Source organism: Oncorhynchus nerka, linkage group LG6 (genome assembly GCF_034236695.1).
Source record: "Oncorhynchus nerka isolate Pitt River linkage group LG6, Oner_Uvic_2.0, whole genome shotgun sequence".
In the NCBI taxonomy this organism is placed as follows: domain Eukaryota; kingdom Metazoa; phylum Chordata; class Actinopteri; order Salmoniformes; family Salmonidae; genus Oncorhynchus; species Oncorhynchus nerka.
Genome location: NC_088401.1, coordinates 82,033,197 through 82,044,777, shown reverse-complemented (window position 1 = coordinate 82,044,777; position 11,581 = coordinate 82,033,197). Strand labels below are relative to the sequence as shown.

Sequence of the window (11,581 nt, the reverse complement as noted above, 5' to 3'; positions counted from 1 at the left end):
TTGTAGACCTGCACAAGGCTGGGATGGGCTACAGGACAATAGGCATGCAGCTTGGTGAGAAGGCAACAACTGTTGGTGCAATTATTAGAAAATGGAAGAAGTTCAAGATGACAGTCAATCACCCTCGGTCTGGGACTCCATGCAAGATCTCACCTCGTGGGACATCAATGATCATGAGGAAGTTGAGGGATCAGCCCAGAACTACACGGCAGGACCTGGTCAATGACCTGAAGAGAGCTGGGACCACAGTCTCAAAGAAAACCATTAGTAACACACTACGCCGTGACGGATTAAAATCCTGCAGCTCACGCAAGGTCCCCCTGCTCAAGCCAGCGCATGTCCAGGACCGTCTGAAGTTTGCCAATGACCATCTGGATGATCCAGAGGAGGAATGGGAGAAGGTCATGTGGTCTGATGAGACAAAAATAGAGGTTTTTGGTCTAAACTCCACTCGCAGTGTTTGGAGGAAGAAGAAGGATGAGTACAACCCCAAGACACCATCCCAACTGTGAAGCATGGAGGTGGAACATCATTCTTTGGGGATGCTTTTCTGCAAAGGGGACAGGACAACTGCACTGTATTGAGGGGAGGATGGATGGGGCCATGTATCACGAGATCTTGGCCAACAACCTCCTTCCCTCAGTAAGAGCATTGAAGATGGGTCGTGGCTGGGTCTTCCAGCATGACAACGAACCGAAACACACAGCCAGCTCCGTAAGAAGCATCTCAAGGTCTTGGAGTGGCCTAGCCAGTCTCCAGAACTGAACCCAAAAGAAAATCTTTGGAGGGAGCTGAAAGTCCGTATTGCCCTGCGACAGCCCCGAAACCTGAAGGATCTGGAGAAGCTCTGAATGGAAGAGTGGGCCAAAATCCCTGCTGCAGTGTGTGCAAACCTGGTCAAGAACTACAGGAAACGTATGATCTCTGTAATTGCAAACAAAGGTTTCTGTACCAAATATTAAGTTTAGCTTTTCTGATGTATCAAATACTTATGTCATGCAATAAAATGCTAATTAATTACTTAAAAATCATACAATGTGTTTTTCTGGATTTTTGTTTTAGATTCCGTCTCTCACAGTTGAAGTGTACCTATGATAAAAATGACACACCTCTACATGCATTGTAAGTAGGAAAACCTGCAAAATCGGCAGTGTATCAAATACTTGTTCTCCCCACTGTACATTGGACAGCAGGTTAGGAAGTGCAACTCAGTTTCCACCTCATTTTGTGGGCAGTGTGCACATAGCCTGTCTTCTCTTGAGAGCCATGTCTGCCTACAGCGGCCTTTCTCAATAGCAAGGCTATGCTCACTGAGTCTGTACATAGTCAAAGCTTTCCTTAAGTTTTGGTCAGTCATAGTGGTCAGGTATTCTGCCACTGTGTACTCTCTGTTTAGGGCCAAATAGCATTCTAGTTTGCTCTGTTTTTTTGTTCATTCTTCCCAATGTGTCAAGTAATGATCTTTTTGTTTTCTCATAATTTGGTGTGGTCTAATTGTGTTGCTGTCCTGGGACTCTGTGGGGTCTGCTTGTGTTTGTGAACAGAGCCCCAGGACCAGCTTGCTAAGGGGACTCTTCTCCAGGTTCATCTCTCTGTAGGAGATGGCTTTGTTATGGAAGGTTTGGGAATCGCTTCCCTTTAGGTGGTGGTAGAATTTAACGGCTCTTTTCTGGATTTTGATCATTAGTTGGTATCGGCCTAATTCTGCTCTGCATGCATTATTTTGTGCTCTACGTTGTACACGGGGGATATTTTTGCAGAATTCTGCATGCAGAGTCTCAATTTGGTGTTTGTTCCATTTTGTGAATTCTTGGTTGGTGAGCGGACTCCAGACCTCACAACCATAAAGGGCAATGGGCTCTATGACTGATTCAAGTATTTTTAGCCAGGTCCTAATTGGTATGTTGAATTTTATGTTCCTTTTGATGGCATAGAAGGCCCTTCTTGCCTTGTCTCAGATCATTCACAGCTTTCTGGAAGTTACCTGTGGCGCTGATGTTTAGGCTGAGGTATGTATAGTTTGTGTGCTCTAGGGCAAAAGTGTCTAGATGGAATTTGTATTTGTGGTCCTAGCAACTGGACCTTTTTTGGAACACCATTATTTTGGTCTTACTGAGATTTACTGTCAGGGCCCAGGTCTGACAGAATCTGTTCAGAATATCTAGGTGCTGCTGTAGGCCCTCCTTGGTTGGTGACAGAAGCACCAGATCATCAGCAAACAGTAGACATTTGACTTCAGATTCTATCAGGTTGAGGCCGGGTGCTGCAGACTTTTCTAGTTCCCGCGCCAATTCTTTGATATATATGTTGAAGAGGGTGGGGCTTAAGCTGCATCCCTGTCTCACACCACGGCCCTGTGGAAAGAAATGTGTGTGTTTTTTGCCAATTTTAACCGCACACTTGTTGTTTGTGTACATGGATTTTATAATGTCGTATGTTTTACCCCCAACACCACTTTCCATCCATTTGTATAGCAGACGCTCATGCCAAATTGAGTCGAAGGCTTTATTGAAATCAACAAAGCATGAGAAGACTTTGCCTTTGTTTTGGTTTGTTTGGTTGTCAATTAGGGTGTGCAAGGTGAATACATGGTCTGTTGTACGGTAATTTGGTAAAAACCAATTTGACATTTGCTCAGTACATTGTTTTCATTGAGGAAATGTACGAGTCTGCTGTTAATGATAATGCAGAGGATTTTCCCAAGGTTGTTGTTGACGGATATCCCACGGTAGTTATTGGGGTCAAATTTGTATCCACTTTTGTGGATTGGGGTGATTAGTCCTTGGTTCCAAATATTGGGGAAGATGCCAAAGCTAAGGATGATGTTAAAAGAGTTTTAGTATAGCCAATTGGAATTTGTTGTCTGTATATTTGATAATTTCATTAAGGATTCCATGTGTGGGATGTGTCCCCCCTCTCTCTCCCTGTCTTTCTGTATCTCTCTCTTCTGTCTCTCTCTCTCTCTCTTTGCCTGTCTCTCGCTCTTCTGTCACTCTCCCTCTCCCTGTCTCTCTGTCTCTCTCTCTCTTTCTGTCTCTCTCTCTCTCTCTCTCTCTCTCAATCGCTCTCTCCGTTCACTGTTCTGTTCTGTTCATTATGTCGTGCACAGTTTTGTTACACACTGAGTGGCTGGCTCTCTCTCTCTGTGTGTTTCTGTGTGTCTCTGTGTGTCTCTCTCTCTCTCTCTCTCTGTTTCTCTCTCTCTCTGTTTCTCTCTCTCTCTCAATCTCTCTCTCTGTTTCTCTCTCTCTCTGTCTCTCTCTCTCTGTTTCTCTCTCTCTCTCTGTCTCTCTCTCTCTCTGTTTCTCTCTCTCTCTGTCTTTCTCTCTCTCTCTCTCTCTGTTTCTCTCTCTCTGTCTCTCTCTCTCTCTCTCTGTTTCTCTCTCTCTCTCTGTCTCTCTCTCTCTCTCTCTCTCTCTCTGTTTCTCTGTCTCTCTCTCTCTCTCTCTCTGTTTCTCTCTCTCTCTCTCTCTCCCTCTCAATCTCTCTCTCAATTTACTGTTCTGTTCTGTTTAGTTTTTTTTACGGATGAATGCAAGTGTATGTGGAATCAGAGTTTTGATGTAACATCACCCTTTAGAGAGATAAAGGTGGCTTCCATGGAAATCCAGGTCAGATACAGGGGGAGGGAGGTGAAGAGGGGAGGAGGGAGGGGAATACTGGTTGACATCCCAGAGGACCCCCACAGCCCTTTCATCCTAGCTGCATCCTCTTTAACCAAAACTAGCTTCCACATCCCTTCCTCACAGGAAGTACAATGGTAATTCAGCTGATGATATTTCTATCCAGGCCGACCTATAGCATTATAGTGATTCAGTACACATGGCCCACACAGGAATCAACCCCCACAACAACACACAACTCACTGAGTTTCCAGAATCAGGCCCCAACCAACCAAGCCATCTAACCAACTAACATAACGCACTGTCTTACCACACAAATCTTATTTAGGGAAAAATGTACACTCAGATAAATGAAAAGAAATCTTTGCAATAAAATCCACTGCAAAAACCATGTCAAATGCAACAATGAATCAAATATGAATTCAATTGCATAAGGAGAACAGAAGTGTCCCCTCTGAGCCTGCTCCAGAGCAAACCATTGATACAGTGTTACATAAGATGCCTGTCTTATACAGAGAGAGATCCTCTTCATACCATGTCTGTGCACCTAGTGATTTTCTCCAGCACGGAGACAGAGCCCCCCCCAACTGGGACCCCTATATAATACACTACTTTTGACCAGGGAACCATAGGGCTCTGGTCAATAGTAGTTCACTGTATATGGAATTTTTAAAAAGTAGTGCACTATATTTTGGAGAAGAGTGTAATTTGGGACGCAACCTTATCATTGTGTAGTGGAGCTCGATGAAATACCCAGGTGATTACCATCCTATGTCCAGGCATGCATTATTAACCACATGTCTACGTCATCACTCATGATCTGACAAGGGGGGGGGATAATTTACGTAGCTGATGATGCGCTCCCCCTCTCGCTTCAAAGTGAAGTGAGGCTCGAGCAAGATAACTCTCCCAAAGGAGCGCGCGGCGCAATCACGTTGAAAATAAATGTGTATTAGGAGAGAAAAGGGAAATTGGGAAATATCTCTATTTTGCCCCTTCGTCTTCTTGACTTGACGTTATAACGCGCCACATGTCAAATAAAATGATAGCAGTCCAGTAACTGAAAGACAAGACGCCACAGCCTCGACCGTCCGTCTGCGCACGGATGTCAGTACAAGTGCGCCAGTGAGCGTGTGTTTTGAATTCAAATGGGAACCAACACACATCCACCATCCATGGCCGGAAAAATGGTAAATGCAGAGCCTGAGACAGAGCTTGAGCCCACTGAACGATAGAACACTATTCAACACGAGAATCGATACCATTATAGAATCAAACTATCATCAGACTCCACCACGTCGTTTAACATCATTTACCACAATGCAGAACGTGACATGCGTTAAGTGCCCTTTTCAAACATGGATGACAATGCGTTATAGGTTTCTCTATACGAATCTACTCAGCCAGGCATACTGAGAAACATATAAAGAGGATGATATTAATGCACGTACCATATTGACTTCAGACACCATGTCTATGCTGGCTATGTCTATATTCATCCCCACTGCCACCGGCGCACCTGTGAAGCGAAGAAAAACAGGTTATTAACTAAAGGAGAAGGGGATTATTTCTTTACCTATTAGAAATAAGAATTTGGTGACCGTTATTGTAGAATGTGCTACCGTTATTCTACCAGTGGGTTGCTGTCAATGATAGATCGCCACGTTCTCTCATCAATGTACATGATAAATGTTTTATGCAGTCTTAATGATTATCATCGTCAATTAAAATGGCTATAATCATCAGCATCGGAACTCCCTTGATGATTTTCGTTTCAGACAGAATGGTAGGCAACCAGAAGTTCAATAGGCTAGCTGCTGCGAATAGAATCGATCGTCAAGTTAAGAGACCCTTCTTCTCCACACAGAATAGTCTAGCATGTCTTATTTCATCATTTTAAGGTGGTACATTGGTGGTACATTGCAAAACTGTTTTATTTGGATGGTAGACTATTACACTGTAATGTCACTGTAATTGGAGAGGTCGCCTAGTCTATGGATGGAAGATTGATCATGGGGGGGGGAATTGTACCAGAGGTTTTTTTGCAGCAATTCATTAAACATGTATAGAGCACCGCGCGTCATAAATGGCAGCAAACATGACATTCATCATCTCGATTTGCTTTCCTTTTGTCTTTCTTCCTACCTCCAAAATCTGGCCTCAACCGAATGTCGTAGCCTTTCATCAGTCTGTCGACCGTGTCTTTAACCAGCGGCATATTACTGGGATCCCTCAGATCTTTGGCGCTGAGGGGAAAGACAGAACAGAAGGGGGTCGGAACGCAAACACCTACTTAAAGACAAGATACAGCGGGAAGGCGCGTTAAATAGCCTCGGATACATGCCATGCAATGTCATTGAATAATGCGCGTAAAAACACAAATTCTAATTTACCTTTGCGCACAGCAGATAAAAGTAAAAAAGAACGAAAACGTTAAAATTCCAAAGTGGTTTTTCCTGAGCTTCCCCATCGTAACAGTTTTGATGCGAGTGAGGAGAACGCACATTCAACTTACTCAAGAAAGCTCCGATAACCCAATGAGGGGCGCATGCGTACATCCTACCAGAAGATCAAACACTGGCTAGTGATGATGGTGGATGAGCCGTTTCCATTTCTGAGAAACAAATTAAAGGGACAAGTGGATGGATGAGCGTAATGAAGAAACCATCTTATGCCATCCCGACCCGACCACTAGAACAGCCGAAGTACAATTAGTATCATTCCAGCATTATCCTTATATTGGCTCATGTTGATAGTTTAGAGAACTTTGCAATGAACAGTGCAAACCAATTAATACAATCAATAGCATATAGTATATTATATTAAAATCAATAGGATATAGTGTATTATATTAAAATCAATAGGATATAGTGTATTATATTTTAAAATCAATAGCATATAGTATATTATATTAAAATCAATAGGATATATGTCTGCTCGGGTTGGAGCGAGCGGTCGCATCTGCACTCGGTCCGCAGGTAGTATTACATTTCATTACATTTCATTATAGTACAACGGTTTGATTTGTCTAATCTTAGCAATTTCTTCTTAGCTAGCTACATAGCCGTCTTTGTATCATAGATAATTGCGTAATTATCGTATTTCGTCGTCCTAACGCAGTCTACACTGCCCTGCAGCTAGCCAGCTAGCTAACGTCCACCGTTAGCTAGTCCACCGTCTACCGATTAGCAACGGTTTGATTTGTCTAATCTTAGCAATTTCTTCTTAGCTAGCTACATAGCCGTCTTTGTATCATAGATAATTGCGTAATTATCGTATTTCGTCGTCCTAACGCAGTCTACACTGCCCTGCAGCTAGCCAGCTAGCTAACGTCCACCGTTAGCTAGTCCACCGTCTACCGATTAGCAGCACAACTATTACACTCAACTGAACGACTTGATTAGTGTAGTGTTAGCTAGCTACATAGTTGTCTTTGCTGTCTTCGTATCCAAGATAATTGTGTAGTTTAGAGTGTGTAGTTTTAGAGTGATTATCTTAATTTACCGAGGTTAGCTAGCCAGCTATTTGTCGTCCTTAACGTAGGAGACACTGCTAGCTAGCCAACAGCTAGCCAACGTCTTCCGAACAGAACTTCCGCACTCAACAATCCGGTCGCATTTCGCCGCTCCACAGGTAGTATCACATTTTTCATTTCATTTCATTACAGTACAACGGCTTGATTTGTTTGATCGTAGCTAGCTACATAGCTAGCTACATAGCCGTCTTTGTATCAAAGATAATTGTGTAGTCTTGAGCGATTTCCTAGGTTAGCTAGCCAGCTATTGTCGTTCTTTTAACGCAACGTAACGTAATCAACACTGCTAGCTAGCCAGCTAGCCCCGAATAGCAGCACAGTAGCACAGTAGAAACTATTACACTCAACGGAACGACTTGATTAGTGTAGTGTCAACAACGCAGACACTGCCAGCTAGCCTACATAGTCAACAACGCAGCCTCTGCCAGCTAGCCTACTTCAGCAGTACTGTATCATTTTAATCATTTTAGTCAATAAGATTCTTGCTACGTAAGCTTAACTTTCTGAACATTCGAGACGTGTAGTCCACTTGTCATTCCAATCTCTTTTGCATTAGCGTAGCCTCTTGTGTAGCCTGTCAACTATGTGTCTGTCTATCCCTGTTCTCTCCTCTCTGCACAGACCATACAAAGCTTGATGCCTTGATAAGCTCCTTTCCTGAGGACGGCTCACCTCTCACAGTTCTGGGCGACTTTAACCTCCCCACGTCTACCTTTGACTCATTCCTCTCTGCCTCCTTCTTTCCACTCCTCTCCTCTTTTGACCTCACCCTCTCACCTTCCCCCCCTACTCACAAGGCAGGAAATACGCTCGACCTCATCTTTACTAGATGCTGTTCTTCCACTAACCTCATTGCAACTCCCCTCCAAGTCTCCGACCACTACCTTGTATCCTTTTCCCTCTCGCTCTCATCCAACACCTCCCACACTGCCCCTACTCGGATGGTATCGCGCCGTCCCAACCTTCGCTCTCTCTCCCCCGCTACTCTCTCCTCTTCCATCCTATCATCTCTTCCCTCTGCTCAAACCTTCTCCAACCTATCTCCTGATTCTGCCTCCTCAACCCTCCTCTCCTCCCTTTCTGCATCCTTTGACTCTCTATGTCCCCTATCCTCCAGGCCGGCTCGGTCCTCCCCTCCCGCTCCGTGGCTCGACGACTCATTGCAAGCTCACAGAACAGGGCTCCGGGCAGCCGAGCGGAAATGGAGGAAAACTCGCCTCCCTGCGGACCTGACATCCTTTCACTCCCTCCTCTCTACATTTTCCTCTTCTCCCTCTGCTGCTAAAGCCACATTCTACCACTCTAAATTCCAAGCATCTGCCTCTAACCCTAGGAAGCTCTTTGCAACCTTCTCCTCCCTCCTGAATCCTCCTCCCCTCCCCCTCCTCCCTCTCTGCAGATGACTTCGTCAACCATTTTGAAAAGAAGATCGACGACATCCGATCCTCGTTTGCTAAGTCAAACGACACCGCTGGTTCTGCTCACACTGCCCTACCCTGTGCTCTGACCTCTTTCTCCCCTCTCTCTCCAGATGAAATCTCGCGTCTTGTGACGGCCGGCCGCCCAACAACCTGCCCGCTTGACCCTATCCCCTCCTCTCTTCTCCAGACCATTTCCGGAGACCTTCTCCCTTACCTCACCTCGCTCATCAACTCATCCCTGACCGCTGGCTACGTCCCTTCCGTCTTCAAGAGAGCGAGAGTTGCACCCCTTCTGAAAAAACCTACACTCGATCCCTCCGATGTCAACAACTACAGACCAGTATCCCTTCTTTCTTTTCTCTCCAAAACTCTTGAACGTGCCGTCCTTGGCCAGCTCTCCCGCTATCTCTCTCAGAATGACCTTCTTGATCCAAATCAGTCAGGTTTCAAGACTAGTCATTCAACTGAGACTGCTCTTCTCTGTATCACGGAGGCGCTCCTCCGCACTGCTAAAGCTAACTCTCTCTCCTCTGCTCTCATCCTTCTAGACCTATCGGCTGCCTTCATTACTGTGAACCATCAGATCCTCCTCTCCACCCTCTCCGAGTTGGGCATCTCCGGCGCGGCCCACGCTTGGATTGCGTCCTACCTGACAGGTCGCTCCTACCAGGTGGCGTGGCGAGAATCCGTCTCCACACCACGTGCTCTCACCACTGGTGTCCCCCAGGGCTCTGTTCTAGGCCCTCTCCTATTCTCGCTATACACCAAGTCACTTGGCTCTGTCATAACCTCACATGGTCTCTCCTATCATTGCTATGCAGACGACACACAATTAATCTTCTCCTTTCCCCCTTCTGATGACCAGGTGGCGAATCGCATCTCTGCATGTCTGGCAGACATATCAGTGTGGATGACGGATCACCACCTCAAGCTGAACCTCGGCAAGACGGAGCTGCTCTTCCCCCCGGGGAAGGACTGCCCGTTCCATGATCTCGCCATCACGGTTGACAACTCCATTGTGTCCTCCTCCCAGAGCGCTAAGAACCTTGGCGTGATCCTGGACAACACCCTGTCGTTCTCAACTAACATCAAGGCGGTGGCCCGTTCCTGTAGGTTCATGCTCTACAACATCCGCAGAGTACGACCCTGCCTCACACAGGAAGCGGCGCAGGTCCTAATCCAGGCACTCGTCATCTCCCGTCTGGATTACTGCAACTCGCTGTTGGCTGGGCTCCCTGCCTGTGCCATTAAACCCCTACAACTCATCCAGAACGCCGTCTGGTGTTTAACCTTCCCAAGTTCTCTCACGTCACCCCGCTCCTCCGCTCTCTCCACTGGCTTCCAGTTGAAGCTCGCATCCGCTACAAGACCATGGTGCTTGCCTACGGAGCTGTGAGGGGAACGGCACCTCAGTACCTCCAGGCTCTGATCAGGCCCTACACCCAAACAAGGGCACTGCGTTCATCCACCTCTGGCCTGCTCGCCTCCCTACCACTGAGGAAGTACAGTTCCCGCTCAGCCCAGTCAAAACTGTTCGCTGCTCTGGCCCCCCAATGGTGGAACAAACTCCCTCACGACGCCAGGACAGCGGAGTCAATCACCACCTTCCGGAGACACCTGAAACCCCACCTCTTTAAGGAATACCTAGGATAGGATAAAGTAATCCCTCTCATATTTTAAGGGGGGCCCTTAAAATATTTAGATGCACTACTGTTCCACTGGATGTCATAAGGTGAATGCACCAATTTGTAAGTCGCTCTGGATAAGAGCGTCTGCTAAATGACTTAAATGTAATGTAAATGTAAATATAGTGTATTTTATATTAAAATCAATAGGATACAGTATATTATATTAAAATCAATAGGATATAGTGTATTTTATATTTAAATCAATAGGATATAGTATATTATATTTAAATCAATAGGATATAGTGTATTTTATATTTAAATCAATAGGATATAGTATATTATATTTAAATCAATAGGATATAGTGTATTTTATATTTAAATCAATAGGATATAGTGTATTTTATATTAAAATCAATAGGATATAGTGTATTTTATATTAAAATCAATAGGATATAGTGAATTACATACAGTATTATGCATTTGTCAGACTCACACAAATTTAAAGTCAACAAAGTTTATTGTGTCAAATGTTGTGACAATCATTATAACTTCTCATAAGACGTTGGTAGCAAGACATTAAATCATTAAATGGACAGACTCACATCATATCAAGTCAGACTAGAGGATAACATTAATAAAACGTATATTAATTATATAAAAACAGTACAATAATAACAACAATAGCCATCATTTGTCTTGCACATCATGTGTTTAGAATGAAGGAGGGGGACAACGCCATTGGAACCCCTTCCAATTAAAACGGGTCTGAAAATGTTTACCTTGTACATACAGTCGGGCAAAAAAGTATTTAGTCAGCCACCAATTGTGCAAGTTCTCCCACTTAAAAAGATGAGAGAGGCCTGTAATTTTCATCATAAGTACATTTCAACTATGACAGACAAAATTAGAAGAAAAAAATCCAGAAAATCACATTGTAGGATTTTTTATGAATTTATTTGCAAATTATGGTGGAAAATAAGTATTTGGTCAATAACTAAAGTTTATCTCAATACTTTGTTATATACCCTTTGTTGGCAATGACAGAGGTCAAACATTTTCTGTAAGTCTTCACAAGGTTTTCACACACTGTTGCTGGTATTTTGGCCCATTCCTCCATGCAGATCTCCTCTAGAGCAGTGATGTTTTGGGGCTGTTGCTGGGCAACACAGACTTTCAACTCCCTCCAAAGATTTTCTATGGGGTTGAGATCTGGAGACTGGCTAGGCCACTCCAGGACCTTGAAATGCTTCTTACGAAGCCACTCCTTCGTTGCCCGGGCGGTGTGTTTGGGATCGTTGTCATGCTAAAAGACCCAGCCACGTTTCATCTTCAATGCCCTTGCTGATGGAAGGAGGTTTTCACTCAAAATCTCAC

The 11,581-nt window shown here is 44.6% G+C and overlaps 1 protein-coding gene across 1 annotated transcript in view; it reads right to left on the bottom strand.

Moving 5' to 3' along the window:
- LOC115124841 (gamma-aminobutyric acid receptor subunit beta-2-like) overlaps window positions 1-6,146 on the bottom strand; it is a 120,630-nt gene extending 114,484 nt beyond the window's left edge. Inside the window, exons 1-3 of the mRNA XM_065019940.1 lie at window positions 6,017-6,146; window positions 5,769-5,869; window positions 5,075-5,142 (exon numbers count right to left, since the gene is read on the bottom strand). Coding sequence (XP_064876012.1) covers window positions 5,075-5,142; window positions 5,769-5,869; window positions 6,017-6,129 — 282 coding nt within the window. The 5' untranslated portion in view covers window positions 6,130-6,146. The remainder of the gene's footprint in view (window positions 1-5,074; window positions 5,143-5,768; window positions 5,870-6,016) is intronic.
- Window positions 6,147-11,581: the final 5,435 nt, after the last annotated feature.